The 15,610-nt window shown below is 38.9% G+C and overlaps 2 protein-coding genes across 2 annotated transcripts; one reads left to right on the top strand and one right to left on the bottom strand.

Moving 5' to 3' along the window:
* Positions 1-104: 104 nt before the first annotated feature.
* On the bottom strand, positions 105-7,025 carry LOC143280488 (small ribosomal subunit protein eS28). Its single transcript, XM_076585147.1, has 4 exons — positions 6,918-7,025; positions 4,657-4,704; positions 2,777-2,923; positions 105-212 (listed from the first exon to the last, which is right to left on the bottom strand). The coding sequence occupies exons 1-3, from the start codon at positions 6,951-6,953 to the stop codon at positions 2,801-2,803; spliced, it is 207 nt and encodes a 68-aa protein (XP_076441262.1). The 5' UTR covers positions 6,954-7,025; the 3' UTR covers positions 105-212; positions 2,777-2,800.
* Positions 7,026-7,341: 316 nt separating this feature from the next.
* On the top strand, positions 7,342-10,985 carry LOC143280486 (NADH dehydrogenase [ubiquinone] 1 alpha subcomplex subunit 7-like). Its single transcript, XM_076585144.1, has 4 exons — positions 7,342-7,441; positions 8,459-8,505; positions 9,133-9,279; positions 10,650-10,985. Exons 1-4 carry the CDS (start codon positions 7,382-7,384, stop codon positions 10,726-10,728), a joined length of 333 nt encoding a protein of 110 aa, XP_076441259.1. The 5' UTR covers positions 7,342-7,381; the 3' UTR covers positions 10,729-10,985.
* Positions 10,986-15,610: the final 4,625 nt, after the last annotated feature.

The raw sequence follows: 15,610 nt of genomic DNA, 5'->3' as shown, positions 1-15,610 counted from the left end.
CTGCAAATTTTTGCCAACTTGCAGTTGCTGAGAAAATGCCACAATGTTCAAATTTATGAAATAACCACAACATTTTCTTCACAAATCACTCAGCAAGAATGACATGGGTTGACAAAATTTAATTCCCTTAATTGAGTGCATTAACACTGTGATTTGCATACTGTCACATCTGGATACCATAGTGGTCGCCTTCAGGAACTCAACAGTCAACCCTGAAACAAAGCAACATGGACCAGTCAGTGTGTGTGGTAGCAATTAATATAGTTGCTCCTCTCACTACCACCCCACCCCCCACAATGCATTAAATTAAAATGCTTCCTTTCTCCATACTTAAACCCCCCCCCCCCCCCCCCCCCCCCCTTATCTAGTAATACTTCTCTGATTTTTTTCATTTCTCAAAGTCAAGGATCGCTAGAAAGGAAGAAAAAAAAGAAAAGAAAAAAAGCAACATTTAACCCTTTGAGCCCTCAGTTCCTGAGCAATTTTAATCCTTCTGCCTGAGCTCCTGAGCCAAATTTGCAAATAATTGGTATTAAACTCTTTGAGCCCTGACCACCGCTTTACCGGTGGCAGAGAAAAATGACATAATGCCCAGCCACCGGTTGAGCAGTTTGTAAACACTTGAAGCATGTAGTCTCAATCTGGCCCGCCAGGGCAGAAATCGGGGACAAAACATGTGAGAAAACAACTGTACACAACGCAGCAAGTAATTGATATGCTTGATGATTTATCGGAAGTAGAGTATGACAATGATTACTCTGATAGTGAGGTGGAATTCGAATCGGATGATTTTGCTACAGATAGTGATGTTGAAAATGAATCTGAGCATGCAGAATCAGTTGATCAAAGGAGGCATGTCAGGCTGAGACTCTGCATGCTTCATGGTACAAATCAATCTTTTTTTATCCAAAGCACATGCACAAAACAGTGAAAAGGCGTGGCAATGTTGGTACTACGTTTGCTGATGTCAGAATATTACGGTTTTTCTGACTGGCTCTTCAATATAAGTCAACCAATAGCAAAACACGACACAAGTGTTTATGCACCGCTCAACTGGTGGCTAGGCATTATGCCACCCCTCCCCACCACCGGTAAAGCGGTGGTCAGGGCTCAAAGGGTTAAGTACTTAGCTGTATCAATCAGATACAATGATTCAATTTCAAACAAAACAAAACTGACAACTAATACAACTTCCCCCTGGCCCCATCCCTCTTTCAGCTTTGTTCTTGTCCCAGACCTGTTTACCTTATATTTGTGTTTGGTGTATTCTTGTCAAACAAAATGTACCAAGCAAACATATCCAAAACTGCAATTTAGTAACTTTCACAACTATCATTTATTTATTGCACATTTCACTTTATCATTATCACTATTAGTACTACTGATTTCAGTTTAGCCAGCAAACCAGGGCCATCTCCAGGTGGAAGAATGAGGCGGAGGCGGGAGGGGGTTGGGGTGGGGGAAGGAAAATGGTCACAGCCATCCATGAAGGTAACCCTCTTGGACTGACTACAGACATGCCTCGTTGGCTATCATGTAACACCAACGGGCAGGCACTGGCCATGAACTTTTCACTGTCATCCAAGAGAACCTGTCCCCACGTGAGCAGCACCAAAACCGTGCCCTCCACTTTGTTGTTGTGGACCAGAACTCTGATTGGCTAAACAATTTTTATCTTTCCTCAAAAGTCGTACTGAAATCTATTTTCACATACTGGTGTACTCCAAGTCAAAATGGTGTACAAATTACGCCAAAATTGTACTGGTAAACAGGTCTGTTGTCCCTTTACTGTGACTTGTAGTGAGGTAGAATCAAAGGTACAGTTCTATTGACAGTACAGACTGGAAAGCCCTGTTTCAAAGCTGCCATTTAAAACGGCTGTCTGCACCACCTTCCATCTTTTTTAACTTCAACTGCATGTCCTCTCCTTGTAATGTAACTATCTCCTCTTTATTTGTCTCACAAAGTGTTATGTTTCTTTGTCCAAATGACAAAAATGAAAAGCTGGAGGAGGGTGATATGTTGATTTGAAGAAATGAATAAATAAAAGCACAATTCCTGAGGAAAGAAAAATGTCAACTGACCTGACACTTACCAAAACTGATTTTCATAAACCCTTACTTCCCTGTATAGATGAATTTCAAACATGCTGATGGTACAAGATGTGGCCTTGTGCATATTTTTGTGATGAAGATGGTGATACGGATTCTTATACAGCGCCTTTCCTCAGTCAGAGACCAAGCTCTCGGTGCATTACAAACACTGAGTCATTTGCAAAACAGGCTGCCTACCAAGGTAGAGCCAACTGACGGCTGCCATTTAGGTACTCATCATTCATTTCCTGTGTCATTCAATCAGGTTTCCGTCATGCACACATATACTCATACAGCCATGTAACATTATATTTGTGATTCTTTTGTTTATTTAATCCAATTTATGGGGGGGTGCATGCTGGGTATGTTCTTGTTTCCATTACCCACCAAACATCTAAACAGGTCTGAACACATGCTGACCTGAGCAGATCGGAAAAATCTTGACCCTTCACCCACCAGGTGCCTTTACCGGGATTCGAACCCAGGTCAGACTGAAAATCCAATGGACCAATGCTTTAACCACTCGGCTATTACGCCTGATAGATTTCACTTGAAGCATGTATACTTCTTCCACTCCAAGGTGACTGGTTCACTCCTCCCACTCCACCCCCCTCTAATCCTCACCGAAAGTGTTAGAATTATAGAAAGGTAAGCAACAATTCAGAGACAAAAGGATGACTCACCATTATTTCAGAGAAGCAAAATGTTCATCTTAATCTTCTGGCTTCACGTTCAGACTCTAGAAGAGTCAGGATGTCGCCTTCTCGGACGGGACCTTTCACATTTCGAATGATGGAGCGATTGCTGTCATCCAAGAACTCCACGCGTACCTGGAGCAAGTCATTTAAATATATAACTGATAGCAATCATACACAAGGGTAAACAATCAAATACTGTAATCTAAATGTACAACAAAGAAAATACTGCTGAATGCTGCTTCCCTTCTTATAAAATATTAAGAACTGAGACAAGTGAACGTTCACACGTTCATGTCTTACAGTTATTTTCAAGTGCACCATAATGTCCATATCCATTTTTTTTTTTTTTGCTTGTGGTTTATCCCATGGCTTAACTGTATATAAAGTGAAACTAAGATTCAATCCCTTCATTATCATCTAACAGCATATGAATAAGGTTGCAAGACATATTCATGTTTAGTTAGTAGCTATGATCTATCTGAATATAAGTAGTAGCTGTGACATACAAAGTTACATCACCTTCAGGTCTTAAAAGGACAATGAATGTTTGACATCAAAAACCTTGCAATTGGTTAGATCAGAAACCTTACAATCTACATGTTTAAGCTTATACATATTTGTAAAAGTAACTTTCCAAAAATATAACTTTTGGTGAAAAGGAACCTATGGCAACAGAAGTGTTGTCCTCTGGCAAAAAATCTGTGAAAGAAATCCCCTCTGATAGGTATACATACATATATGCATGCATTTAAGGCCTAACAAGAGCCATGCAACATTGTGTAATGCTGCTGTCAGGCATCTGCTAAGCAGATGTGGTGTAGCTTAGTTATATGGATTTGTCCACATGTAGTGATGCCTCCTTGAGAAAATGAAACTGTTGAAGAAAGTGCTGTTACTGGCATCTAGGTCTCACCTCTCCAAGACCCCATAAACTGTTCCACATTTTAGATTGTTTTTAGAGGACATGTAAAGTTAATAATATAAACCTTAGTTATCAAAGAATCCACATGTTTTTGCTAATGATTACTTTATCTTCCTAGCGCTAACAAAACAAGTGCAAGTTGTGGGCCACTTTAACAAAAGCTGGTTAAAACATAAATGACGTGAAAAAAAACAACAAATAACAGACCCCAAAACTGAAATAGATAGGAATTTAACTTTTGGAATTATAAGGCTTTCAAAAAATTGTAGATTATAATATAACCCCTAGATTGAGATCGCATCAAACAATTCACCAAGTTGTCTGAAACTGGTTTTTAGATAATTAACATGCCTTACTCAATCCTGAATATTTATACATGGAACACTAATTTCAAAATGTGAAATAGAATACTGGATCATTTACATGTGTTCGATCTGCTGCATTTGACGTGTATATCGTATGCACACATTTATAATAAGAGAATTATGTAACTAGTAGGCCTGTCCACTGTTGATCTGGAAGACAGGAAAACATTTTTTTTTCCATCCTTAACCCACAAGGTTCTGACAACAGGACTGAACCCTTGGACTGGAAGCCAAATGCTCAATGGAATATCAAAATGTCCATGAATTAAAAGTTTACATGCAATAAGCACTTGTATTGAAAAAAAAAAAAAGTGCAACTGGGCAAGCCAGGTGAATAAACAGTTCTGAAAAGCCAATAGTCTAAGAGACAGCTGCCTCCTTTCGACTGTTAAAAAAAAAAAAAGGGAGAGGATTTAAAAGCAAAAGAGACACTCTCAGAACTTGTGTTGCAACTTGGGTACTGAATCAGAAAAAGAAATCAGTTTTGACACATAAAAAACAACAACTTGATTTCCAGTATCATGAGTATGTCTGGAATTATTTCTATAAAACAGTGCATGTTCAATTTTCAAACTTACCTGAGTACACTGGCCTTGAGATCCTGTGCGACCCAGAACCTTTGTCACCTGCACACATTAAAAAGTCATTTAACAGATGTCCATGTCAGTAATCTTACTTCATTAGTTATGCTTGATAAATTTCTGTTACATATCAATGTAATCGGGCCAAATTTTGCAATGCATATCAAAATCTGAAAGACACAACAGGACTAAGAGTAGGGGTGAAGATAATTCATCTCAATCCCCTTCACTCAGTGACATCAATCAGGCTGAAGCAAGGCTTCCCACAATGACCGAGTTCTAGGTGTATTTAGATTTTCACTTCCTGCTAAAGTTTTCTGTGCTACAGTGGTAATATAATTAAGCACACATGAAGAACATACATACACACACACACACACAAACCTAGACTGACAGCAGGTTCACTTAACTCCACCAGTGAAACCACCACTGCTAAGTCTTTGCTTCAGCCATTTGTCAATCTCAAGATACCTTACTTAGGTTACTTGCCATGGTAACTTAGTTAAGAAAGACCAAAAACTGGGCTAAAAAAAAAGAAAAAAAAAGAAAGAAAACTTAAAACAGTTGCATTTTGTTGTTATTTGTTGTTATAGAGGAGGTGCAAGGTAATGTGTGTGTGTGTGTTGGAGCTCATGTACGTTTATATGTATTTGACTGTGCTTTCATATGTGCTTGTACAAGTAAGTGTTCATCTCTGTGTGTGTGTGCGTGCGTGTGCCGTGGAAGCTGCGATACTTAGACTAGAAATGAGCGTGTGGAGGAGGGGGCTAGAGGAGGTGCACGGTAATGCGTGTGTGTGTGTGGGAGCTCATGTACGTTTATATGTATTTGACTGTGCTTTCATATATGTGAAACTGCATGTTTGGTGCATTTCTGTTATGCATGTGTGGGTGTATGTGTGAATGTGTGTCTTCATATTTTACATTTATTCGCTTATTTATCACCATTGTTGTCTTATTTATTTATTTATGTTTTATTATTATCATTTTATTAGTATTACTAATATTATTACTACTACCTTTTTCTATATTATAATTATTTATTTATTAATTAATTAATTTATTTATTTATGCAAGCTGATCTATTATTTATTCCCCCGTTTTTTTGTTGTTGTTTTTTTTTTTCTCAAGGCCTGACTAAGCGCGTTGGGTTACGCTGCTGGTCAGGCATCTGCTTGGCAGATGTGGTGTAGCGTATATGGTTTTGTCCGAACGCAGTGACGCCTCCTTGAGCTACTGAAACTGAAACTGTTATTTCGAAATGTCTAGTGAAAGGTCAGTCTTGGATTTTTTTTTTTTTTTTAGGACAACGGTAATGACAAGCTATTGTATTTTTAATTACATGATTTGAAAACTTTTTTTCCCTTAGATGAGTCAGCCACAAGTAACTTTTTTTGGGGGGTGGGTGGGATGGGGGGTCGAGGGGGGGTAGTATAATTTAGGACACCAACAGTTCACACACGCACACACACAAGCACAAATACTGTGCAAAATTCTGTTTGCTTTCATTGTTTCAATACTAGAGATATAAATATTTTAAAAAAAGAAGAAACACTTTTAAAAATGTGATCAAAGTGGCAATATCCACAATTCTTCCCCTCCACAGTTCCACTCCTCTGAGTGATACACACGAACAGAACACTACCCCACAGCAAAAAACAAAAACAAAAACCTGCAAGTTTTAAAAACTTTTATGGTATGATATTGATATTCTGCAACTCTTAAATGTACAAAGTTAAAAAAAAAGAAAAAGCAAAAAAAAAAAAAAAAAAAAAAAGCAAAAAAAAAAAAAAAAAAAAAAAAGCAAAAAAAAAAAAAAAAAGCAAACAAACAAACACACACTGAATCAGTGAATGGTACAGAGGCTGGTACAGACACATTAAAAATATATTTGATTTAGATGTGCACACCCCCGAAAACGGAATATGGCTGCCGACATGGCGGGATAAAAACGGTAATACACGTAAAAGCCCACTCTTGAACATTGGAGTGAACGTGGGAGTTGCAGCCCACAAACGAAGAAGAAGAAGATATATTGCACAAACTAATCTGAAATCTGACAAAAGACGAGGAGTGAGCGATCCGCACTGTGAATCGACGCACGTGTTCTGTCTCTGAATAATAAAACATTCTCCAGTCTTCGGATTTACATTACACAGAACTGGCAAGGTTTCATGACTTATCAGCCAATCTCCACACAAAAATTTTCAGTCACCTGCATAACTGACACAGACATACCATAATCAAACGTTACATTACCCTGGCAAGCTTGATCATAGGCGCCTTCGAATCCATGTTGGCTGGTGTTGGAAAGAAAGCGGAAGGGGGTTCCAAAGCGGAGAATCACGGACTTGACGTCTTTTTAGTGCACATTTACAAAACATCGTAAATGTAACAGTTGTACAAAATGTAAGAGTAGACCAGCCCTATAAATGTATACTGGTCCTGCAACAGATTAGTTTAATTATTTCCACTGCCCAGAAAAAAAAAATTACAATATAGTTTACCATGTGATAGTGAAATGGCGAATTTAAAAAAAAATTAAAGTATGTAGTATAAAGATTGCGTTTAAGCTTGAATTATTTCAATGTTTTTAAATTTTCATTATTCATTTCTGTTTAATTGTAAATGTAAACGCACATCATTGTCAATACACACATAATTCTGAAATTTTTCATGGTGATTTATTTTTAGGTCAATAGTGCACATTCTGTTCATTGAAAATGGCGACTCCCAGGAACGTAACCCCGCTCGTGCAAGCACTGAGGAACGCTCTGCTTGGGGTAAATTGTGTTTTATTGTTAATGTATTAGAACTCAACAATTAAAAGCATAGTTAGCAGGGTCAGGTCTGCGATTCGATATGCACTGTCAAGCTGTCTGGGCGAAATGCGGCTTAGTCGTCGTCTGCTAGGCTATGTGATATGACCTCGATGTACTTGACATCCATTTCATTTGTGTGAAGCACTGATCGTGCTCTAAACTTACGATTTGAAGGTTTGATCAAGAACCAGTGGAATTCTATTTATTTATTTCGGCATATAATCGCGAAAAAGGGGGAATCCAATGTCATGTTCATGAACAAAAGCAGATTTATTTGAAAGGGGACGTAATCAGCTTCTAGCAGAACATACTTGTGTTTACCTTCACACCAAATAAGTTAACAAGGCTGTAAAGTTCAAATGAAAAAGAAAGAAAAAAAGAATAAAAAAAAGAAAAAGAAAAAAAAGAGAGGCTGAACTGTGAACATGAACCTCACAGAAAACACCATGCTGAAGGTCTGGCTGATGTGGGTTCAGCACCCTCCTGTTGTATGAGATTGAGGTGTGGACAGTATACTCAAGAAAACAGAAAAAGTCAATGTCCCACCATCTGTATATTGTGTGTTGTATCAGTTGTTTTATGACAGCTTATTTTCTGTCTGCGAGTATGTTTGTTTTATCATCAAAGTAGATGTTTTCTACAGAAGTTCACCAGGGACACTGTTCGTTGTTGTGGGTCCTTTTTGTACATTAATTTGGTCTTGAGCTTTTGGGTGCCCACACCTTGACATCTCACCCACAACATAGAAGTGTATGCAGAAGTGACTTGATCTCCTCAGCATCGGTAATGTTAAAAAAAAGCCTCTTAAGACACTCACAGAAATATGATCATCCTCAGGATTACCAGTTTATAAGAATGTTTGTTACAGTGTGCAAAATATGTGTGTGTGCATATAATATGATTTATCAAAATTAATTGTTAATTTGGAGAATAATCATTGAAGATATTCAATGAAATATATATTGTTTATGTTTTCAGCGCAAGTACAAAAATCATCTGAGGTTTGAAGGCCTGATGGTCCCAAGGTAATGATATTATAATACTAATAGACTGTTTAATTTTTTTACAGTGGGGATGGGAGGAAGGATGTAAGTCAACTTAAAACTACAGCTTGCACACACACGTCTATGCATACATGCTCCCCCCTACATAATAACACAAGGACGTACACATAGTTTTACACAGGTACACACACACGCATGCATGCACACACGCATGCATGTATGTAGGTACACCCATGCGCACATACGCACACACTTGTACATGTATATATTTTTAATTCAGATACAAAGGGGAATGAAAACAGTTGTTTTGTGCTCATTTGTTCAGTATTCCCATTGCAGTGTCCCAGTTTTGGTGTTGCAGTTCATGTAAAGTAAACTGCAGATTAGATTCTCAGAGGTTGCATATCAGAATAAAATACATGATTTATACAACAAGGTATCAGAAAGACTGCCACATACTGTACCAGTCACTGGTGGTGTAGGGATGGTGTTTGGGAGTGCCTTGTCAGGGAAGGAAAATGTTATGATAGAACACTTTTAATCACAAAACCAGATTGTATGGCTGCCTAACTCAGTAACTGGCATGATAAAAACAGTTTGACTAACAGAACACAGATATATTATTAATTGTTTCTCATGTATGTTTAGGACGCAGCCATCGCCCAATCTGCCAGAAGGTGTGTCTCACAAACTTTCGGTCAACTCATATTGTGAGCGCGATGGACGCAGGGAACTGCAACCTCCAGATACGGTCTATGCTTGGACTAAGACACTCCTTGCCTCTGGTGAAGAAGGGTCAGTTGTTACTTTTTGTCTGTTCGTTTTTGAATCAACATAAGAGCATTGATTAAGAATTAAGATGTTCTTGTATTCAGCTAAGTTGTTATTGGGGCTTTGGCATGACCAAATAAAATTCTGTTCTATTCTACTGATAAAAGAAACCAGTCAAAATAATATTGTTAGATGATATAATTATTATCATAATACAAATAATTGCTCTCAGTAAAGTTGGTAGTTATTACTGTAGTGTAATAAACTTTTTTTTCTTTTTTTTAACATGTCCCTTGTGTAATAAACATGCCTTTTTATTTGTGAACCATATTTTTATGTTTTGTTAGATAATCAGCTTTAAATAATTTTGGTTCCTTAATATTTTGTGGTTGAGAACAAAATTAAAGTTTATCATTGAGTTGGGAATGTGAAGGCTCCTGTCTTGAGAGAAGGCACCTGTCTTGAGAGAAAGAGAAACTCCCTGTGCCTTCCTCTTGTGTACATGCATCTGTCTGTATACACATATAACGAAGCAGATTAACTGTTATTCAAGCCTGACAAGGACTCACACACAGCACACTTCCAGTCTCATGCAGAGACTCAGAAGTCTTGGAATTTTTCTTCTCCCATCAGATTATGTGTTAGAATTTTTACTCATTAAAAATATCTGATGGGGGTTTCCATACAACTTTACAACAACAGTAAACAGAGAGAGGGAGTGAAAAGGACACTAAGTTCCTATCATGCTTTGGAACAAGAACTAAGTATACAGTTTGGATAGATTCATGCACAACTTTGAAACTGGCCTACCTTGCCTTGTAAAAATGTTTGCAACACCACTAAAAAACAGAGAACTGGAAACAGTTACGATGCAGAATTAGTGGAAATCTTCAAAATTCTTCATTGGGAAGTATTGAAACAGGTGCAATGTAAAATATTACCAGTCAAAATCTGTGAGTCAGTCAATCAATAGTAACAGTTTGAAAGTTCAAGGGAGTGGTTCGCTAATAGACTGTTTAAGTTATTGCATAATTTTTGTTTTTATACAGGGAAATTTGGTCAGATGAAAAATTAGAGGACACATATCCAACAGAAAGGGCGATTATGGCGGTGAATGAATCCAGTTTACTGTGGGCCCATACACCTACAATGGTGCTGACTTGATTTTATTAAATGCACTGTAACCTTTCTGGTTTGTCACCAGCTGTTGCTGGAAAGTACAGTTTAAAAAGTTATTCATAGCACCTGCAAGTTAGTCATCTTTTCTTTTTTTTCTTTTTCTTTCTTTCTTTTTTTTTTTTTTTTTTTTTTTGGATCAAAAAGAGAACTGAGGTTTTTCATTTTCTTTATGTCAGAAACTTTCTGTTTTTGACAGTTTCATTTTTCTGTTTCAGACAAGTCCCTGCAAGGAAAAAGCCAGTTACCCCTGGCTTTGTTTTCAACTGGGAGACAGGAAGACCGCAGGCAAATTAAGTCACCAAGAAATGATATGTGATATAGAGTGTAAATTAAAAACAGTGAGTGTCAGAACTATCTTCATGTCAAGAATGTTTTCAGTGAAGTAGTGAATGTGTGGCAGGTGATCTTGGTTACTTTTCTTCTTACTGCTTGCTGGGTTATCAAGCATACAGTTGTCCTTATTCTTAGCCATTCTCCTGTTTTGTTTTTCTTTCCCCTAACAAGAAAGACTGGTTTGAAATACAACTGCTTTGTATGAAAATGAAACTGGACTCATTATTTTGTCCTTTCATTTTTGTGTGTGTGGATAATATTTGCTGATATGAGTGGTATGGCAGTGCTGTTTTCATAAATTCTCCATCTAAAGAAATATTTGCACCCCCTCTTTCAGTATATTTCCTCTTTTTTGTTTCAATAAAATGCAAGGTACACAAATAGCCTACATGTGCATATGCACACGTGCGCGTGCACACACACACACAGTCACACACACACAGTCACTCACACACACACACACAACACACACACACACACACAAAACACACAGGTTTACAAAGTGAAGGCTTTATGGAAAAGAGAACCTCAGAAACAGTATGTTTATCCAGAATATATAGGAACAATAAGAATCGCCACAGTATAATTTCAGTGTTATAAAGCAAATTTCAAACATATATGTACAATATCAGATTTAAAACTTTTCTTTATTGATAACATCAGATGTACTGGTCTCCACTCAATTACCAAGGTGAACAAAAGCATGACCATTTTGCTCCTATGTTCTCTTTTTTTCCTATACATTTCTTCAGTAGACCTTCACTTCATTGCTTCTGCTCAGAACCAAGGCTATGCACCCTCATTTTAGAAATACAACGTGGTCCAAACATAAAACTGTCATAGACTTAATGCTGGATCCTCCAATGGGGCTCGTTTGCTGCCTCAATAGGAGACACACCCACAGCCACAGGAAGCCTTGCACTGCATTTATCTTGCAGATTAGTTTCTGCAACTAAATCATCAAATTTTCCTCTACCCCTGTTTGTTTAGACACTCCAGAAATAAAGCTGATTTCTATCCAGCATGATAAACAGACTGATGTATGTCACCCAACACAATACAGCTTGCATAGCAGTCTCCTCTTGTATGTCCCTAAAACCAAATGAATTATATCCCAACTTTAAAGAAAAGTGATTAAATCGAAATAAAAGCATTTTGCCCACCTAACATGGTGTGGCATTTGTAAACTTTACCACTCAGTTTTCTGAAAGACTGCTTCACTTTCTGTATCCTCCCTTCTCTTTAACACTAAATGGTGTTACTGAGAAAATACATATTAATCGCTTCCGCCCTTATTTCAATGGTTTCTGATGTGAGCAAATCTTAAACAAAACAGTAATTGAGCAGCTTATAGTTAGTCCCCACATTAAATGCGGCCAAATGTCATGATGTCTTCGTTAGCAGCTTGCATCAAAGAATATTGTAATATATAGATTGCATTGTTCATATCACCCACTGAGACAAACATGTCATTAATTTGGGCTGACACATATGGATAAAATAACAGCTCCAGAGAAAAGGCACCTGAACATTTGTATTTTCCTCCACAACTTCAAAATCAGGAAAGAAGGTGCATGAAAACATCGCATAAATTTTATCCTTATTAAAAGTGGCTGACACCTGGTAAATCTGCCTCATATCAGGATGTTTCATTTTACAAGATTTCCAATTATAGTTTCTCATGGCAGAGCATAGGTACTGCAATATTTACATGTTCATTTCTGCATCTCCATGACAAAAAATTGTACTTATTGTCAATTTTACTAATTCAATCAAATAGTTTGGACTGCACATGTAAATATGTATGTGCCTCATCTTCCCATACCAAAAGACTACTTTAAGTATTTCTTCCTTTCTGCCTGCCATGTGAGCAACAATAAGACCTGTTGATTAAGCCTTGAGAATATCTGACATTTCCAAAACACACACACACACACACACACACACCTACTGGAAACATGCATGCACACATTTATTCACTTTATAATGTAACTGAACAGCTGGGCAGGGAGGAGCATGACAAGGGGACTTAACACTGATGTTGGCAACACGCCCTGCCCGCAACAGTGTATTCTCTCCCTTCGATTCGGATGCCTCACCCTGCCCCTCTCTCCATTGCACGGTCCACATCAACGGTCTGATCACTTTAGTCGTGCTTTGGGAGGAAGCGTCAAAACATTCATGGAAGGGTTGTGCCGATTCGCCTATTCCCGTTTCGACCATTCCCGATTCGCCTATCACTAAATTGGTGATCCCGACTCGCTTATTGATTCCCAGTTCGCCCATGTTATCAGTTGCTCTGTGTGTGTGTGTGTGTGTGTGTGTGTGTGCGTGCGTGTGTGTGTGTGACTGTGCTGTGTGTGTGTGTGTGTGTGTGTGTGTGTGTGTGTGACTGTACTCTCTCTCTCTCTCTGTGAGTGTGTGTGTGTGTACGTGCGCGTGTCACTCTGCCTGTCTGTTTCTCTCAAACTGCACTGGGATAAGCTGAACAAATGCAGCAGCGATCACGCAGTTGCGGGGGAATAGCAGGGGGCAGCCGCGGATAGAGGTTAAAGCCTCTTACAGCGCGTCCTGGACGTTCAAAGAAATCCCCAGTCTACCACCACCACAAAAATGACGTGAGAAGGAATCAGAAAGGCTTTCCATCCTCAGTGTCACAAGCCGTCCATCATGGAATGCAGGCAGTATGCGGCGTGCGGTTCGGCCAATGTCAACTGTCAATTGTCTCCGTCTTTGTCTTTCTTTCTCTGTCTCTCTCTGTATCTATCTGTCTCTTTCTCTGTCTCTCTGTATCTACCTCCTCTCAGGGTCAAATACCCTTCTTTCTTTCTTTCTTATTCCTTTAACTAATTATCTATTCATTTACTTGTTTATTTCTTCATTTATTTATCATCAGCTGTCTGCTGCACTCATCAATCTTTGTTTTTCTTCGTCACTTTGCAATGGATGATTATTTTCAAAAGCATTAATATCCTACATCTCTGTATCTCTGTCTCCATTTCTGTGTGTGTGTCTCTCTCTCTGTCTGTCTGTCTCTCATTTTAAATTATATTTCGTCTGGCTGTCAATTTCCTCGGCAACTCCCACATCTACCACTTTGATATGCACATAATATTTCATCTCTCTGCCACATTCTTTTGAGTTCTCTCCCCCTTCCTATCTGCAACTTGAATGAATCGATTTTTCAGAGCAATTTATATTCTCTCTCTCTCTCTCTCTCTCTCTCTCTCTCTCTCTCCCACACACCCCTCTCCCCCATTCTATTCAATTATATAATTCGCATGTTCCCCCCCCCCCACCTCTCTCTCTCTCTCTCTCTGTGCACTATCTTCCGAATCTCCTCTCATAACATTCACAAGCTCTTGTTTTTATCTGTCTGCTACACTCCTTTTGGGGGCTCTCTTCTGTCCGTCTGTGATGAATCGATTATTTCTTTTAAGCAATTTATAATCCCCATCTCTCTCAATTCTTGGCCGGACGAGAGGGAAAGAGAGAGGAGAGACAGAGAGATGGGGAGGAGGGACACGGGGGGGGGGGGGAGGGTGAACTGGGGGGTGGGTAAGTTGTTTGTCATGCAAGAAATTCGGACAAGAGAAACAAACTGACACACATTTAGATCAGGGAAGGGAAAATGGTTGCGACTGTCTGTGTGTGACCAACGCCCCCCACGCCCCCCCCCCCCCCCCCCCCCCCCCCCCCCCCCCCCCAAAAAAAAAACAACCAACAACAACAACAAAACAAACAACAACAACAAAACAAACAAACAAACAAACAAAAAACACACAAAACAAAACACCACAACAAAAATCAGCACAGCTGACACATACAAGAAAAAGAAAGACAAGCCAAATCCCCCCCCCCCCCAAACCCCCCGCCCCCATCAAAAAAGGAAAAAAGAAAAGAAGAATAAAAAAAGGAAAAAAAAAAAAGAAGAAGAAGAGAAGAAAAAGAAATGAGTTAATATCAAAATCAAAAGGGCCAAACAATCCATAGGCCCACATTTTCTTTTCTAAGACAATGAATTTAACGGAACCAACAGTTGAATTCGATGATGCTAACAGCATCGTGTGTCTTCGTTATCATCGATACTACACATGATTTTTTTTTTATATCTAAAGTTACCTGTTTGAAATCTATCGCTAAAAAAACTTAGTGACGGGGAAAATATTTCTCTTCGTGGACGTAACGGCACCGTAATTCAATCACCAGAACTGTTAGGTAAACATCAGTGCACCGACTGACAGAATTGCCCAGTAATTTAAGTAATGGATCTCTTAGGCGAACATGAATCAGTACACGTCCAGGTAAAATATTAAAAAAAAAAGAAAGAAAGAAAAAAGAAAAGAATAATAACAATAAAAAAATTAATAAAAATCAAGCGCCGCGGACAAACGATTCGTAGGACGCGGGTTCGATTCTCAGCGGAGGTGGGTTTCATTCGGCCCGCGGCCGCCTCACGCCCAGAGTTAAGAGTACTACTGGCTTAATGGGAAGACTGGGACCACAAAGTCGAGTATTACCGACTTCACGGATGTGTCTTGAAGTGTGTTGCTCACATTTCCTGACCAAAAATGCGAGTGTGTGTATTTCTCGGGCCTGGATAAAACCGGGATATCATTATGAAAGGAAGCGTAAAGTACAGCCTTGCTACGTAGCCCCAAACCTAAAATGGACCCCCATAACAACATCATCACCCACCTTCATCATCATCATCGTAAAAAAACAACAACCAACAACCGCCACCCCTCCCCCACCCCCCGCCATTCCCCCCCCCACACACACACACACAAAAAAAACCCTCAAATTCTGTGGCCTTTCATGCCCTGTTATTATGGTGACCTGT

Source organism: Babylonia areolata, chromosome 3 (assembly GCF_041734735.1).
Source record: "Babylonia areolata isolate BAREFJ2019XMU chromosome 3, ASM4173473v1, whole genome shotgun sequence".
In the NCBI taxonomy this organism is placed as follows: Eukaryota; Metazoa; Mollusca; class Gastropoda; order Neogastropoda; family Buccinidae; genus Babylonia; species Babylonia areolata.
The sequence above is the reverse complement of the archived record's forward strand: the minus strand, read 5'-3'. Positions and strand labels throughout refer to the sequence as shown.